The sequence below is a fragment of the Petaurus breviceps genome, unplaced genomic scaffold (genome assembly GCF_028583685.1).
Source record: "Petaurus breviceps papuanus isolate PSGF00001 unplaced genomic scaffold, PetGlider_PUasm1.0 77, whole genome shotgun sequence".
Taxonomy (NCBI): domain Eukaryota; kingdom Metazoa; phylum Chordata; class Mammalia; order Diprotodontia; family Petauridae; genus Petaurus; species Petaurus breviceps.
The window spans coordinates 4,164,447-4,181,886 of record NW_027186492.1 but is presented as its reverse complement, the minus strand read 5'-3'; the positions used below and the strand labels follow the sequence as shown (position 1 = coordinate 4,181,886).

Below are 17,440 nucleotides of genomic sequence, written 5' to 3'. Positions count from 1 at the left end.
AGTGGGGCAAGGAGACACAGGACCCTGCATCACTGAGTTTTATTGGAGAGGGAAGGGAGGGAGAGAGGCACCCCGCCCCTCCCCGCTAGTGTTGAAAGGCCAGACCATACAGGTCATTTATGAAATAAAACTCCCAAATCAGCTCCCTTCCTCCCCCCTCCCCATGCTCAAAGGGCTTGGAAGCAGTCCCCCCTCTCCTAGGGCTGGGCAAAGGGAAGGAGAAGAAAGAAACTGTTGCTCCTTCCTCTCGATTAGTGTTGTTCCGAGTTCTGGCATATGTACACTCCTAGCCGTCAGTCAATCTGCAGGGGCCCCCCCTGCCCCCTCCCAGTGGAGGCCGGGAATACTGCAGGCTCTGTCATGGAATCCTCAGGATTGCAAGCCTGGATTCCTTAAGTCCTGTGCATGCAAGACCGGTGGGTAGCAGCAGCCCAAGGTCAATCCTATGGCGGCCTGAGGAATTCTGGGATGGGGACGGGATTAGCCTCATCTCTCAGCCAGGCTCCCCAGGATGCTGATGAGATTGTCCAGCCCCAGTAGGTATCCATCCTCTCGGTTGCCTTCTTCCCAGGGCCGCCTGTGGTCTAGGGTCTGCCCATCAGGCAGCTGAGTGGTTTTGCCGAAGTCAATGAGCCACACGCCTGTGCGACGGCTCTGGTCGTGCACGAAGAGAAGCGAGCTGCCGATTACCTGAAATGGAGCATACTCAGCGGCCACTAGGGTAGAGACCATCCGTGCTCCACTAAGTCTAGGCGCCCCACCCCTCCCCAGCCCACCCTACCCGGGGTGCTTCTCACCTCGTGTCTCCGGAAGAACTCTGACACGCTTAGGGTGTCTCTGATCTGTTGCAGTCGGTTCAGATATTTCCTCTGAACAGGGTAAAGGAACAGGGTCAAAAAGAGGGAAGAAAGGGGAGCTCTAGGGTCTATTCCTGGTTTTGAGTCGGGATTCCAGATTCTAAACATCCCCATTCCCACCCCCGCCCCCATCCTGGCTCTCACCAACACCTCGGCATCCTCTTCTACAAACTCAGCGAACACCCGAACTACCTGCTCCCGGCTTCTGGTCGTCTTGAAGTCGGTGCTGCAGGATCCATCGGCTTTCTAAAGGAAGTGGGAAAGGAATTGGGTAGAGGAGTGGCTCAACACTGACAGAAGGGAAAGAGGTGAATGGGCTCAGGCTGGGGAGAGTCTGGGGGCTGAGGGGACAGAAGATGCCTCTGATGGCTATTTAGAAGCACTGGTGCCTCTATTCCGGGATGCGTGGCGACTCGCGCAAGGCGCTCACCTTGATGCCCTCGATGCGGAAGCCCAGAGTGGTGCTGGAGCTTATCCCCTCCCGCCACTGCATGTAGCGTGGCTTGGTAACAGCGCGCTGTGCGTGTTCTTCATCGGTGGGGGCGGAGGGGTCCACAGCCACCATCTTCTTATACATATCCTTACGAAGCTTGGGCCGCTCTCGAGCCTTGGTCAGCTCTTCTTCCAGGTAAGTCCTGACGTAAAGGTGCCAGGAGGCGACGGGCGAGAGACGGTGGGGTGAGGGAAGATGGGCAGGTCTAGGTCTGAGACTAAGCCCGGGTGTCAGACATGGCCCTCCTCCCTCAGCACCTTCCCCTCCCTACAGGGCACCCAGCCACTCCAGGGGGCGCTCACCTGACACCCATCTTGCAGTCAAGCACGCAGGGCCCGTCGAAGCCGGCCAGCAGGTCCTGAAGCTGCAGGTAGCTTTCCCCGTCTCGCTCCACCACGCCGTGGAACGTGGGCACGCAGCCTCGAAGCGCGTCGCCCATCAGACGAGTTAAGCAGCTGCGCTCGGGCTCGGAACAGCGCTTCAGGATTATCCCGTTTGTTCCTGCAGCCTTGAAACTTCCTGAGGAGTGAGAGGGTTATCGGTCAGCCCCCTGCCCCAGCCAGGAGGAGCCCCTGGAGATTGTTACTTTCCTCATTCCTTCCTCCAGCACCCATTTCGATGGTAGTTCTTTCTCTGACCCACAGGCCTTCCTAGGTGGAGGCCAGTGCCCTTCTATACTCAGTCATGTCTGGCTCATTTTGGCTCCTCACCCGTGTGACCAGCCAGCTGCACCCAGGCGTAGCGCTTTTTGAAAGGGCTGATAACCGGCAGGTTCACCATAGTTCGGATCTTCTGCCAAGGGTTTCTCTGAGGAAGAAAGACAAGGGAACAGGAGTGGGGTCGAGTGAGCTCTACTGTTCTGGGTGGGGCTCTCAGCCTCACAAAATTAAATGCAATGCCCCACGGCCCCTCCCCTTGGGGTCCACGTCCCTCCCCCTTCAGTCCACAAATCTGAGAGCTCTCAAGCTAGAGGCGGGATCACCCTACCTGCCCTACACGCTTTAGCGTTGGGGGTGAGGGTGGGTGATTAGGAGGGAGGCAGTACCCCGGCACAACTACGCTATGGGCCCTGGGTCCTACTCTTATGGTGTCTTCTGTTCTACTTTAGTATCCGGCTAAAGGCCTTGCCTCTTTCTTATCTGACAGCAGCCGTTGGCACGGGAGCTCTGCCACGTGGCTAGGGACCTTAGGGCAGCAACAGAGACCAAACTTCCCAGCCTCCCATACCCAACCTGGATGGGATTACTGATATCAGAGCGGGAGCAGCCCCAGGAGTTGAGTAAAATTAAGGAGAGGGGACAAACACCCCCAGTGCCAGTAGTCTGACCAGTTTCACTTGTCCCCCCTACCCCTGACCTACCTCCATTCACCCCGCCCCAGATCTTATCTCCCAAGTTATCAGTCTCCTCCACCCACCGCACCTCTGCATCTTCTCTCTCCATAAAAACCGTGGTGTCCCGGTTAGCTAAGGGCATTTATAAAGTGATTGGCTTGCTAACTTAAACACTTTCCCAGCACGGCGTTGACCATTTCATTCAATCACCTAACTAATTAATCAATCAACAGACATTTATGAAACTCCTACAATATCAGGCACAGTGCTAAGCACTAAGGATAGAAAAGACCAAAAAAAAAAAAATAGTCTCTTCCTTCCAGGAACTTACACAGAGAGAGAGGAGTGGGGAGGGGAACAAGTAAAGACAGACAAGTAAATGCCATACATGTAGAGAAACATATGCAAGCACACATATTGGACAGACCTGTGACTTCATCTGTGTAGGAAGAATTTCCTACATAGATAATAGATTGGCCTCATCTCTCCATTTTAGTCCTAGAGAGCTGCCTGGGCGCTGATAATGGTCAATAGCATTATGTAGAGCATAAGATTTGCAAAGATATATGTGTAATATATCTTTAGCTCGTGAGCTAACCTTTGAAGGAAGTTGAGATTCTGAGGATCGGAGGGAAGGAAGGAGTGCATTCCTGTCCTGGGTACAGACAGTACAAAACAGGGAAAGGGGAGATGGCATGTCATTTACAAGCAATAGTAAGTAGGCCAGCCTGACTTGAAAAGTAGAGGGCTTGAAGGTAAATGTCGAATTCCCATGTTCTCTTCCACTGACATAGGCCTTTTAAAAGAAGATCTCTGAGGATAGGGCAGTTCCTTAACCCAGGGATCCTTGGGCTTTTTGAGAGGGAGACCTTGATTTCATTTCCTCAGAGCCTAGGGCAAGAAAATGAGGTGTGAATAATATGCTTTATCTGCAACCTTCAGGTTTAGAAAGGAGTGTTAGATCAGCAGCCCAGAGAGACCAGAATTCAAACCACTCCAGGCATTAGATGTGGGAATTTGGTCTCTCATCTGTGAAATGAGGATAATAATACCACTCTCTTACGTGACTACCTTAGTGGTCAGATCCCTCTCCCCAAGTTTCCCAGTCTTGACATGATTATGTCAAGTGCTTTATAAACCTTAAAGCAATTACCATATACCTCTAGTAGCTATATTACAGGCATCTAGGTGGCTCAGTGGATAGAGCTCTGGGACTGGAGTCAGGAAGAACTGAGTTCAAATGCAGCCAGACACTGGCTACCTGTGTGACCCTGGGTGAGTCACTTAACCTTTGACTTAGTCGACAGAAGAAAGAAATGGCAAACCACTCCAGTATTATTGACAAGAAAACCACAAAGGAGGCAACAAGAGTTGGACATCACTGAACAAGAAACTATTTTACAGGACTGTTGGAAAGATCAAATGAGATGATTATGTCAAGTGCTTTATAAACCTTAAAATATCATTTATTATCTGGAGTCAGAAGTCTTGGGTTCTTATCCCCATTCTGCCATTTGCTACCTATATGACCATGGGTAAGTTACTTAAAAGCTTCTGAGCCTCTGTTTCTTTATCTGTAAAATAATGGAGTTGCACTAGAGATCCCACACAGCTCTAAATCCTGGGATTATATGTCAGTTTGGGGAGGTGGGAAGTAGAACCTGGGGTGAGGTGTTTAGAGGAGGAGTTTCCATCCCCTCCCTTGTAGGAATCTTGGCAAATAATCCCATGGCATCAGTAATCAGGCCAGGCAGATATCTATCAAATAATGCTCTGAGATCAAAGGGAGATGAACCATCTACTGGCTAGGGATCACTGCCTTAGCTAAAGAAATGGATTTACTTTTTTAAAAAAGTAAGTGTATTGTTTTTAATGTTCATTTAAAACAAAAATTTGTGTTCTACATTCTCTCTTCCTTCTCCCTTCCCACTGTCCATTGAGAAGCAATATGATAGCAGTTATATGTATGAAACCATACAAAATACATAGGAATGTATTTTTTTTTCCTTTGGAGGGGGGAAGGCAAAGCAATTGGAGCTAAGTAACTCACCCAAGGTCACACCAGCTAGTAAGTGTTAAGTGTCTGAGGTCTGGATTTGAACTCAGGTCCTCCTGACTCCATGGTCAGTGCTCTATTCACTGTACCACCCAGCTGCCCCCCAAATGTGTTTCTAATGAGGAGAGCATTGAATGGCTACACCAGGAGCTGGTGTAGGGGTAGAAGGAGCAGTTTCACTAGGCTTTTGAGCAGGGAGGTCTCTATTAATCAGTCCCTGGAGGCTAGCCCAGGGAGTTAGCAACCTAGCCACTCCAGAGAGTCTATAAACTAAGATACTGATGATTTCACCTTTGCAAGCCCTCTCCAGCAGAGCCTCTTCTCTCTTCTTATTATTGCCACTACTCTGTCTCAGGCCCTCATTTTCTCAAGCCTGGGCTACTGAAATAGCCTGCGGGTCTGTGTGCTACAAAGCTCTCCCCATCACAATCCATCCATCTTCTCTCCATTTGACTATCAGAGGATTTTCTGAAAGTGCAAGTCTTCCCAGGTCACAACCCCCAACCCCTGTTCAATAAACTCCAGTGTCTCCAGTATCATCCCCGGGATCAAATATTAAAAAAAAAATCCTTTGGCATCCAAAGCTCTTCATAACCTAGCCCACTCCCTTACCTTTCTTACATTTTATACAAATCCCTCCTCTCCCCCCATGTCCTTTTGGATCCAGTGACACTGGCCTCCTTACACAAGACTCTGGGCAAAGCCCCGAACCTGGATAACTGTCTCCCTCTTTATCTTTGTCTTCAGGATTTCCTGGCTTCCTTCAAGCCCCAGCTAAAATCCCAGCTTTTACAGGAATCATTTCTCAGTCACTCAAATCTAATGCTTAATTCTCTGTTGATTGTTTCCTATTTTGTATATAGTTTGTTTATACATAGTTGTTTGTATGTTATCTCCCCCACTGGGCTGCTCACACGCAGGTACTGTCTTTTGTCATTCTCTGCATCTTCAGTGCTTAGCGCTGTGCTTTGGTACATAGAAGGTACTTGAGAAATGTTTTTGATTGATTGGGTGACTCTTGGGGGGAGGGATCAGACCACTAAAGTGTGGTGAAAATCGAAGTCCTTGTCCTTTGTAAGGACTCTACTCAACCTACCTCTGATGATCAGTGATGGCTTCCAGGGCTGGGAAATACAGAGATTGCACTTCAACTTGTAGAATTACATAACATGGTATAACATTAAAAACAGTGGGAATTATGGTGAATAGCTTTAGGTCCAGAGGAGCTGAGTTCCAATCCTTACTCAGCTCACTTGCTCTCTGTGTGACCCCCTTGTCTTCTCTGGGCCTCAGAGGTTCCTCATCTGTTAAATGAGGGGACTGGACTACATTATCTCTTAAAGTTTTATCTCTAAATTTATGAACCTAAGAATTAGCTTCTACCCATTCCTTTAATTTACTAGTCTGTGACCTTGAGCACAAGTGACTTAATCTCTCAGAGACTACTTTGATTTCCTCACCTGCAGATTGGGGTTAGCAACACATCTGCTTTATCTATCTTACATGCTTAGGGTGAGGATCAAAAGACATACAGCAAGAAAAAGTCCAGTTAGGTTAACTCCATTGTCATATGATAAAAAATGAACCCCTTCTAAGTGTTCCCTCAATTATGTGGGTCAGGTATTGCACTTTTGCCTGGAGAGAATTTTCAGTCTCAGAAGGAGGTGACTTGCAACTTCTGATTTCCTCCCCAACCCTCAGCAAAATGGATGAAATTTGTCTCAGGGGCCAGTCCCACCTCTCTGGATATTTTGCCCTTTGTAGCCTCTTGAGTGCTCAGGTTCTTTCCCATTGCCTTTATTGGCCAGGGCCTCCATCAGGGCCAACCCTTCCCCCCTCCTCTCCACCCTACCCCCCATTCTAAAATTACCTGCACTTCCACTGCACCACCAAATCAAAATCTCCATTCCCACCGGTAAGGAGAAAGCAATTTGCCTAATCAGATCAAGTAATTCACATTTCACAGACCTAACCCTCCCTTGAGGGTATTTGAATTTGAAAAAAGGAGCTTGTGGACTATTCAGAATCTCTAATTGTTGGGAAGTGGGGAAGTGTGGAGATTTAGCTTGGCCTACCGGCTAAGAAAGCCTGTAGTGGAGTCAGGAATATTTAAATTTTAGAGTCCTGACAAGGTGGTGCAAGTGGATTGAAAGCACCAGCCCTGAAGTCAGGAGGACCTGAGTTCAAATCCAGTCTCAGACACTTACAAGCTATGTGACCCTGGGCAAGTCACTTAATTCTAATTACCTCCCCCCAAAAAAGGTAGGGAGGGAAGAGAATATGCAGGAGTTATTTTTGAGCCTGGAAAGCCCCCTGCCTGTGCTCCCCCAACCCACCCCAACCTAGGAAAGAACAGAAGCATAAGGCACTTCTAAGAGTTTGAAATATTCTCATAAGAATGATTGCTATCCTATAAGCAAGTAGGGATGGAAGAAGTTCAAGCAGGAGATTGCACGGTGAGATGGAATGTTAGTAAGATTAGGAGTAGAGCACCTGGGTTCAAGTAGTAGCTCTGCCACCTATCGATGATTTGACCTTGGGCAAGTTACTTCCTTTAAATTCCCCATCTATAAAAGGAGGGGATTAGAGGAGGTGATCTTCAATCTTCCTGCCAGTTCTTGATCCTTGATTTATTACTGACTCCATCCACACCCCAGTTCCTAGTTCCTCACCACAGCCTCCAGGCAAAGTCACAAAGTTTGGGAAAAGACCCCAAAGTGGTCAAGTCCCCACTCCCCTCTCCGAAAGACCCTCCCCTCTTCTAAGCTGGAAGCTGGTTTGGCATCCATGGTCCTAGCTTTTAAGTTCAGATCAGATTATATTGAAAAGTCAGAAATGCCCAGGTTCCACACCACTTGGCTACCAGGATCAGGGGGCCTTAGGTATAGGCAGACGTATACTCCTTGGCTGGCACAGATTCTCAAAGAAGTCAGCCTACACCCCTGTTCCTGTGCAAGCCTTCGCCTTTGCCCGTCTACTCCCCGCCCTCCTGAAAGTAGTTTCCTGGCACAACCCAAGTTGGGACAAGGAAGGGGCGGGGGACCTGAGATGACTGTCGTTGGTAACCCCTGCCTGAATCACAGCCTAAGTGGACTGGCCAGAAGCCAGCTCCAGTCTGGACCAGGCTGAGCAGGTACAGCTGTGCTGGGAGCCTGACCAAGACTGGCCTAGAGTCAACAGGGGAGCCCGTGCCCTTCTGGTGTTGGGGAAGCCGGGCCGAACCTGGGGGCCCCGCCTCCAAGCGCATCCGGCCCCTTCCCCCTGGCAGGTGCATCCTCCCCGGGCGCCGCTTCCTGCCTGTGGCCAGGGTGATGTTGAGCCGAACTCAGTGTCGTCGGGTCCCAGGGTAAAGCGTGGTGTAAGAAAAGACAGAAGGGATCCCCATAGTCTCGAGTCAGGCCAGGAACGGGAGCAAGGCCTCGAAACTCCTGGGCGGGGAGGCAAAGTCCGCTTGTGTCCCTCCCCCGTCCCCCAGGCAGCTTCGGTCAACAGTCCCCAGCTCGCTTATCTCCCGCCACCGCTGTTTGCCTTCGGGGAGGCCCACTGCAAGGCTGGGGGATGGTAAGAGATTGGGGAGAGCAACCCAGGGTTCCTAGGGCCCGGGACTATTAACAGGCCTTTCTGTGCCTCACCCAATCCGCGCTTAACCCGGGACAAGTCCAGCCAGGTCTCTTGCTCCCTCCTGACCCATGTCTCCCCTGTGTTGTACCGAGTCCAGGTAGGGAGGCAGGAGAAGAGGGAGGGAAAACAGCGAGTGGCTGCCCCCGCGAGACCCTCCTCACACCTCGAGCACCCACCGGCTGCGCCCCCGCCTGCCTCTCAGCTGTCGGGTTTGAGTGGCACAGCGGCCGCCCCCGAACTGCTGCTACTGCTTTTCGAGTAGGGGGGATGGGAATGGAAAGGGGAGATGAGTCGAGACTAAGGCCTAAGAGGGAAGGCGACCTAAGGAGTCCCATCTCCCCAATTCCGGGGTCGTCCACCGACACACATCCCTTCTGCGGTCTCCTAGTTTCCTATTCGGGCTAGTCGGCATGAGGCCTTCCCAGGCTTTTGGCCCTACCTCAAGTCCCTAGAGCAACCTGTCTTGTGCTCAGGCACACCTTGGGAAAGGGAACGTGTGTTCACGAGCGCGCGCACGCGCAAGCGTCCCTCTAAGAAGACTTTTATTCCTTCTTTTGTCATTAACCCCCTCAAAATTCCCTGGAGACAGGTATTTTTAGCTCTAGATGGTAGGGAATTGAGTCACGGAGAGATTACAGTGACTTGCTCAACAACGTACAAGTTTTCAGCAAAGTCAGGACCCAGCCCCGGGAGTGTCTTAAGCACAGGTCTCCCCATGGAAAGGTCTGGCAGTCCTCTGCCTCTGAACCCCACTATTCCTACCCCTGTCCTATCCCTCAGTCCTGCTTATATACTCCTGTTTCTAAGCAGCCAGAGAAGGTAGCCTTGCATTCTCTGGGGTAGGCCAGGAGCCACCTGGGCCAGAAAAGCCAAAAAGACCAGGTCCTTAGAAAGGAGACTGCTTTGAACTGAAGGATCCTAACTTCTCTTTCCTCCCTAGTTAAAGTGAGTGCCCCCGGCTTACCTCCTTCTCTTCTCTCCCCTCCCCCAGCCCCTTACTCTCCTTCCCGGGGCTCTTATGTAAGCTCGAGGATGGAACAGCTCTCATTCTGCCCTCAGTCATGAAATGTAGGCACCTATTTTTGAGTATTTTATGGTGCTTTGGTCAGAAAGAGAAAGGGACAGGAGAGATTGATCCCCAGTAGGCGATCCACGCGCGTGTGTGCAACGTCAGGCACGCACACACAAGCGCAGACACAAGAAGGAGTTGGGTTCCGCCCAACCAGTCCAAGAGAGCAGAGTAGGACTGAACAAACCCAAAGGAAAAAGGACCTGGGTATAGGGAAGGGTCGAATATGTCTCAAGCAGTGGCAGGGAAAGGGAGCTCTTTGATTCCTTAATTTTCCCATTTCCTGTAGACTCCAGTCAAAGCAGAAGCAAGGGACAGTTGCTCCGCCTCAATTCACCTCACAGAATGACCACCCCGCCTCCCCTTCCAGCGTGACAGTCTTTTGAACCTCAGGTAGACTCTCGCAAGTCGAGCCCCAAGGCCTGGACTGAGGGGGAAAGGGAGTCACCTTCACGCTAGGCAGATTCCAAGTCCTCCCCCAACCCAAATGGTCCCCTGTTCCCACGTCAGGGAAAAAGCTGCCTGCCGGGAGCCCAGAGCAGACGGCAGCAGCTCTGAGAGCGGGAGCCAGGAGAGCCACTCCACACCCACTCAGGAGAAAGAAACCGTAGCAACTGCGGAGGATGGGAAATACGACGTCCTGGGGTGGGGGAGGCAGCACCCTCCATTCCAAGAGCTACTGACTCCTTCGCCAGAATAGGACCAGTGAGCCTGTACCTGGGACCCCTCCCTCTGAGAGCCAGAACTGGTGGAGTGTTATATTACACTTCTCCACCATTCAATTCAATGCAATAAACATTTATTAAACGCCTACTGTGTACAAGGCCTTGGGTTAGGAGCTAGGGCTGTAGCTCCAAATTTCAGCTCTTCTTTCCTGGAGTTTTCAGCCCTATTAGGGGGAATCAGGCTTAAGGCAGGGGCTGCTGACCACCTACTCATTCTCCAGAGACTCCGTCTCGGAGTTGAGGAGCTGTCAGGGTGGCCTATCCTTTGAAGAAGTTTCTGAGACATAATGTCACTTTACCAATTTCCAGGGACTCTGGGGTCCTCCCTCAAAACCTAAAGGGACCATTCTGCCCAGGCTGGCCCGCCCACTCCCAGGCGGGAGAATTCATCTCTAATTTTCTCCTGGTTCTACCAACCAACAGGCATTCCAGGGTTTATGGGCAGCAGACTGAACCGGGAGCGGGATAGGGACCAAGGGGTAGGTGCTCTGGAGACACCTAATGAAGCCCAGATCCCAGGTTTAACATTCCCTTGGTGCTTAGTTTCCTCGTCTCCCCTCCGATACTCCCAAGGGGTTCCCCTGCCAGTCACCTACCAAGGAGGTGATGAGTCCCTGGGGAACAACTCCCTCGCTGTCGCCTCTTCTTGCCCTACCCTGCCCCCAAGGTCGACCCTGCCCCGCCCCGGTTCCTGTCGCCGCTTCTCCCCCCCCACCCCTTCCCCGTACCTGGACCACTTCTTCGCTCTGCTCCAGCTGCACGTTGCCGCGGCTCCGGCTTTCGCTGTCGCTCAGCAGATCGTCCTCGGAGTCCTCGGGCAGCGAAGAGGAGCCGGTGGAGGAGACCGACGAGGTGGAGAGACGGCGGGGCTGCTGCAGGTGCGTGGAGCCCGCGGTCTGGAGCCAGCCTCCCTCTGGCTCCGGTGGCCCGGGACTCGACGGAGCCCCGTCCGGCTCCTCAGCCGTCACGGTCAGCTGGGGGATCAACACGGGGGCCGGGGCCGGGGGCCGGGGCCGGGTCGGGGTTGGGGCCGGAGCCGGGGCCGGGTGCGACAGCCCGTTAGGGACTCGTCCCCCTCGCCGCTTACCCCGGGGAGCCCGAGGGCCCCCGGCCGCCGCTGCGGCCGCCGCCGCTGCACACCGAGCCTCGAAGAGCAGGCGTAGCTCCCCGACGCTCCGCCGCGGGGCCCGAGCCAGGGCTGGGCTGCCATGCCCGGGGTCCCCCGGCTGCGCCATGCCCGTCGGGCCACCGGGGAGTGTCATGTCCCGGGCGGAGCAGCAGAAGCCGAGCCCACCAGCCCGCGGCGCCGCGGGGACTGGGGACTCTCGGCGCCCACAGCTCCGGTCGCCCCGGGGGGCGGGGCTGTGTAGGGGCGGAGCTACTCCGCACGATCCCCACCCCCTGCCCGCTCCTTTCATTTTCAGAGAAACCCTCGGGTTGGGCGGGGCGGGGCTCTTTGCGGGTGGGGGGGGGTAGAGGGGAAGGGCGGGCAGAAATAAGAGCCCCAGCTCCGCCCCGCGCTCTGGGAAACCCCGCGGGGGACTGCGGGGGAGGGGCCCTGGAGGAGACGCGAAACCTGGGGCCCAGCCCCCGGTGGCGTCCTCGGGGAGGAGGCCCACTTCCCTGCGACTCAGTCTCCGCCTCCGGGTGTTTGGCTGAGGATACCTGGAGGCCTGCCCAGTCCCTAGCACTGCGTTGTTCCAAGGCTTCGGGGCTGGAAGCGATTCCGGGGGGTCTGGGGCCTTATTCCTGTACAGATCCTCAGCTCACGGCCACGTGCCTTTACCTCTGTACCCGAGGAAAGGCGGGGCGGCTGCGGAGGAGGAGCCCTGACCTTCCTCGGGCCAGATATTCCTTCACCCGCCTTCACTCTTATTTCTTGGCTATTCAAATTGTTTCCCACTCCCCGCTGTCTCCAGTGCTTTTCCAGGCTCTGAGGAAGCCTCGCCGCCCTCTCTTTTCTGCCCAAGGTTCTCTGCCACCCGACTCCCTTAAAAGGCTCCCACCCTGTGGGTGTGGGCAGGAAAGCAAGCGACTCTGCCCTGGAGAAGGAGCTGGGCTACCTACGCCAAGGTCTCTTTTCCAGCTAGGTTTCTCCTCCCTTTGTCATAGAACAAGGTCAGGGGGCGGAAACCTTACCTCCTCAGGTACCAAGAGCGTCACCGTGGCCTGGGAGCACACAGACCCATGCTTGTGGAGACCTTGGCAGGCTTGTAGAAGGAGGGCTAAGAAGTCCCACGGATTGCTCCTTAAATCAAAAGCCCTTCAATATAGGTACAATACTTGTCCCAGGAACCCGGGGCTGGGACCAGATTCTTGTCTCAGATCTCCCATTAACTAATTGTGTCACCCGAGGCAAGTCACTTAACGGAGTTTACTCATTTATCAAATAAAATTGTAATAAAAATATGCAGCATCTACTTCACGGAGCTGTTATGAGATAAAATAGGAACATATGAAAGCTCTTTTAAAAGAACCTTGCAAATTTTAAGGGATGCTTGGTGTAGTAGATAGAGGGAGCTACAACCAGGCCTCAAAAAAGACCAGGGTTCACATCATGCCACTGATACTTTTCCACAGGTGACACTATCTATCTATCTTTCTATCTATCTATCTATCTGTCTGTCTGTCTGTCTATCTTATATATATAATATAATCTATGGGATCACTCACCTATCTAACAGAATTGTTATGAGGATCAATTGAGATAATAAATGTAAACTAATTTGCAAGCTCTAAGACTATAAATATGAGCTGTTATTGTTATATAGAATATAATAATGAGTGGAATATAAGGGGTGGAAGAGACTTTAGAGAATCTAATTTTACAAGTGAATAAGGTGAGGCTGTGACCTCTCTTGATCTCAATGTCCTCATCTCTACAACAACAATTTATAGAGACCTTTACAATTGACAAATCACTTCCTGTGTGAGGTAGGTACCAGTATTATCCATTTTATAGAAGATGAGTCCAAGGCAAGTTAAGTGTATGTGGCCCAGGGCCACACAGTTGGAATGGTTTGGGACTTTGGAAGTGTGCTCTGTCTTTTCTTGTGTATATTGCAACCAAACTGGGCTGATTCTAATAAGATGAAATTCAATAGGGATCTGTATAAAGACCATGGTCAAGTCCCTTAACCTCTCAGAGGAAAATCCTCAAGACTGGAAGTTTCAGAGGAGGTACCAATCTTCTCTGGGAGGAACTTCACGTCAGGACTTTCCTCACAGGGCAGTTCCCATTACCAATGAAATCACAGATCCAGTAACTAACCCAGTGCCCATAATACAACTAATTGTAGATTCCCTAAGGACAAAGACCTTGTCTTTTACCTTATTCCCCCCAGACACAAACATACTCCTTCCCCAAAGTAACATGTAAAGATTAACTGTGTAAGTGGACAGAACTAAAGGAAATATAAGGGACATAGCCTCTGAATTAGGGAAGGAGGCCTGATAGACACTGATAAAGATACAAAGAAGAAAGTTCTCTCTTTTTTTTTTTCTTTTTGGAGGGTGGAAGGCTGGGCAGTTGGGGTTAAATGACTTGCCCAGGGTCACACGGCTAGTAAGTGTCAAGTGTCTGAGGTTGGATTTGAACTCAGATCCTCCTGACTCCAGGGCCAGTGCTCTATTCACTTCGACACCTAGCCACCCCAAATTCTCTCATTTTATCAGCTTTATAGGGAGAGTATAAAACCATAGGGAACAATGAAGTCTTGGAGAGTAAAAAGAAGAAAACAGAAAGGAGGGGAAGAAAGGCAAATTGGTCAAAAGGGAAAGCAAAAGAAATATTGAGGGAGAAGGATTAAAGGGAAGAAATGAAAAAAAAAAAGAAAGCTAGTGCATTGATTGGAGAAGAAGCAAAGAATAGTATAGGATAGAGAGCAAGAGAAAAGAAATAGAAATTTTGACTCTTGGCTCCATCTTTTTTTTTAATTATCAAAAAGACTTTGTGGCATAATGGAGGCTGTCCCCTTCTGGAAGCCTAGAGACATCTGAATTTCTTGTTTTGAGCTCCCTTCTTACTTTAACTAAAGGAAGCCTGGGTTTCACACCTGGCCCAAAGAGCTCATGCTCCCCTTAATTCAGACAAGCAGCCGGAACAGGGATCATTAGTTTCTTAACAAGGGCTGGAATTGACAAGACTTGGGGGGAAAAAAAGCCTGGAAGAGCCTGCTTTGGGAGGTAAGAGGACAGGAGGTGTGGGCAGGAAACTTGCCTGCCAAAAGAAAGTGAAAAGATGGGAGTCTCTTATTGTCTCTATGGAAAATTACCCACTAGGTTCAGCCATCAGTCACAAATTCAATCATCAAAGGACCAAGGGAAAGCTTTTCATCCTTTTTAGGCATAACATTCTGGAAGTGGAAAGGATCATGAAAGATGAGTCAACCCAATTTTCCCATTTTACAGATAAGTAAACTGAAGTCAGTTAAGCAAATGCCTTTTGGTGGGTGAAGGGTGGGGGGGGGGAGGAGAGAAATCAAGTGACTTGTCTACGGTCACATTACTAGTAAGAATCAGAGGCATGATTTAAATTCAGGAGCATCCTGGCTCCAAATTGACCATTCCATCCACTGTGGCCCCTACCTACTTCAGCCATGACTTTCTCAAGTAAACATTGAATTTCCTGAGGCTAAATAATGGCAGGGGAATTGAACTAGACAATCCAGTCCTCCTGATTCCTAGTCTCATGTTTTTGACACTAATTTGTAGTAGTTTAGTTCCTGATTAAAGAACTGACACAAATTAGCAATGCTCTTCTGAGTTTGGGTTCTCAGGTTCCAGCCTCAGTTCTGCTGCTAAATGACCAGACAAACTTGGAATACTTTCACAAACTTTGTGGGCTGGGAATAGAAGAGATACTGAAAAAAAGAAATTTGAGAACTAAGCAAATAATTCTTCTAGTCAACAGCTAGAGTTAAGTGCTAGGTCCCCAGTCCTATTCCCTGAGAAGAAGTAGGTCTCTTATGTGCTCCCTTTCTTTATGTCCTAAACAGCTGGCATAGGAAGAGGGAGGGAAGCAGGAGGATAAAATACAGAACATAACATGGGTAGAATCTGATAGACCAAAATGCCTGTCAGAGAGGTCCTGCTACCCTTGAGAATTAACTGACTCATTGATCTTTCCAGCCAAAGGAAGAGATTACTAGTTCAGTCCCTGGACTATGATCTCTAACAAGTAAATGCTTGGAGTAGGTTAAATATTAGGAAGAAGTTATTTTTTTCCCTCATGGTGGGTTGGAACAGTGGGTCACTCCATCCTTTAAGGACAAGGATACTTTTTCCTTGAAAGACCTCAGACCTGAATTCTCTAATACTTATTAAGGTGTTAATAAGTGTTAGATTGGGCTAGGCACTGCAACACACACTACCCTTCCCCATCCCCACACTCCCACCCCCACTCAAGGTAGCAGTCTGTCAGGAGAGAGTTGGCAAGCTACACCTAAAGAAAGAAAAGGGTTCTGGAAAAGTGTGGGGATGAGAAGATCCAGCATACCTGATGGAAGTGTCCCTAAATCCTCTTCTCACCTCAAAGCTCTCTTTTTATCTGTCCTTTTCTCCATCCTTTCTATATCTAAGAAAGACACGGGGTTCCTCCTGGCTAAGGCTAACTACTCTACCTGTGCCTTTGGTCCATCCCATTTCCTGTAGGACCTCACTCCATCAATCATCCCTTCTCTCTCCTATCTTCAATCTTTACTTCCATACTGGCTCTATCTATGTATATATTCGAATCTCTCCCACCCCCACCCTAACCCCCGTTCTAAAAAATCATCCCCTTGGTCCTGTATTTCATTGAGATGTTATTGTACATCCCCTGTCCAAGTTCTTTCACAACCAAACTTGACAGAGAAGTTTGGCATTTGCCTCCTCCACTTGCTATTTAATCCTATGCAATTTGCTTTCCAGCCACATAACTCTATTGAAATTCCTCTCTCCAAGGTCACACATGAATTCCCAATGGTCAACTCTAATGTTGTTCTTGTGTCCAGTCCTCATCCTCCTCGTTATGCCTGTATTTGACATTTTGTTTTTCCTTGCCTTCCAGGACATGATGCCTCTGTCTTTTCTTCCTCTCTAATCTTTCTTGGCATTTCTTTCTTTGGTTAATCACGTAGGCTTTCTATAAGACTTTAACACTGAATTTCTTCTCACCTTCTTTCATATCCTCTTCTTCGACTTCATCTATCCACTCTCATGACTTCAACTATTCCCTCTACACAAATTATCACAGCTATGTCTTCATCTGAGACCCCTCTTCCAAGCTCTATACCTGGTGTTCTTCACTTTTTCCACATGTGATGGACCCCTTGGGCAGTCTAGTAAAGTCATAAGAGCTAACAGAAATGCTAAATTTCAGTTAAAGGTTAGTGAAGATAAAGATGTCATTTTTATCTCATCCAAGTTAATGAACCCTTTGAAATCTAACCATAGACCACCTTGGAGGCTAACTTCAGCTCGAGATTCCCATCTCCAACTTCCTATACAAATATTCACCTGTATGTTTGTTGTAGTTAAGTCCTTTTTCAGTCTTGTCTGACTCTCCATCACCCCATCTGGGTTTTCTTGGCAGAGTTACTTGAGTGGTTTGCCATTTCCTTTTCCAGCTTATTTTACAGATAAGGAAACTGAGGTAAACAGGATTAAGTGACTTGCCATTCCCTTCTCCAACTCATTTTACAGACAAGGGAACTAAGGCAAACAGGGTTGAGTGTATGTTTAGCTCAAGCTAAAAAAATCTAAAACTGATTTAACATTTCTACCTGAAACCTGACTGCCCTATTTATCTTTGCTTGCAGGCTTAGGGTCACTTTTATCTTCTCATTTTCACTCATGCCATGATATCTCTCATACTTCAGGACCTTAACATTTATCACATTCGGCTACTGAAGCAGCCTCCTAACTGACGTCCCCTTCTTCAGTCTTTCCCCTCCATTCCATGCTATCATCCATTACTAGGTTAAAAACCTCTTTAATGTTCTGGTATGAATGCATTTGACCCACTGCTCAGAAATTCTTGGTTACTCCTCAGTTGACTACAGAATAAGGTCCAAACTCCTTAATTTGGTATCCAAGGTCCTTATAAAGGTTTGTTGAATGATTTAATTCTATGATTCTTAGGGTAGGGGATGAGAAGTGGGGATGGGGTGTCAGTCTCTAAGTCCTTTCTGAAGTTTATTTCTCTCATAGATGGGGGGGATGGGTAAGGAGCATGTGGAGGGAGAGAGGGAGGGAGGGAGGAAGGAAGGAAGGAAGGAAGGAAGGAAGGAAGGAAGGAAGGAAGG

At 49.6% G+C, this 17,440-nt stretch overlaps 1 protein-coding gene across 2 annotated transcripts; it reads right to left on the bottom strand.

Moving 5' to 3' along the window:
• Positions 1–24: 24 nt before the first annotated feature.
• ITPKA (inositol-trisphosphate 3-kinase A) lies at positions 25–11,453 on the bottom strand. 2 transcript variants are annotated; one of them, XM_069105780.1, is made up of 8 exons: positions 10,883–11,453; positions 3,282–3,338; positions 2,061–2,157; positions 1,653–1,869; positions 1,288–1,492; positions 1,002–1,103; positions 798–869; positions 25–690 (listed from the first exon to the last, which is right to left on the bottom strand). In XM_069105780.1, exons 1-8 carry the CDS (start codon positions 11,414–11,416, stop codon positions 487–489), a joined length of 1,488 nt encoding a protein of 495 aa, XP_068961881.1. In that variant the 5' UTR covers positions 11,417–11,453; the 3' UTR covers positions 25–486. The 2 variants fall into 2 exon arrangements, with proteins under 2 accessions (XP_068961881.1, XP_068961882.1); XM_069105781.1 differs by lacking the exon at positions 3,282–3,338.
• Between the last annotated feature and the right edge of the window lie 5,987 nt (positions 11,454–17,440).

What these genes read in the sequence shown, in the direction of transcription:
- ITPKA (XM_069105780.1), bottom strand. Translation starts at nt 11,416, where the DNA reads ATGACACTCCCCGGTGGCCCGACGGGCATGGCGCAGCCGGGGGACCCC. An exon ending in GCAGCTGGCTGGTCACACGG is followed by an intron (nt 1,870 to 2,060) that starts GTGAGGAGCCAA and finishes CTCACTCCTCAG; the next exon opens with GAAGTTTCAAGGCTGCAGGA. An exon ending in TCCGCATCGAGGGCATCAAG is followed by an intron (nt 1,104 to 1,287) that starts GTGAGCGCCTTG and finishes CACTTCCTTTAG; the next exon opens with AAAGCCGATGGATCCTGCAG.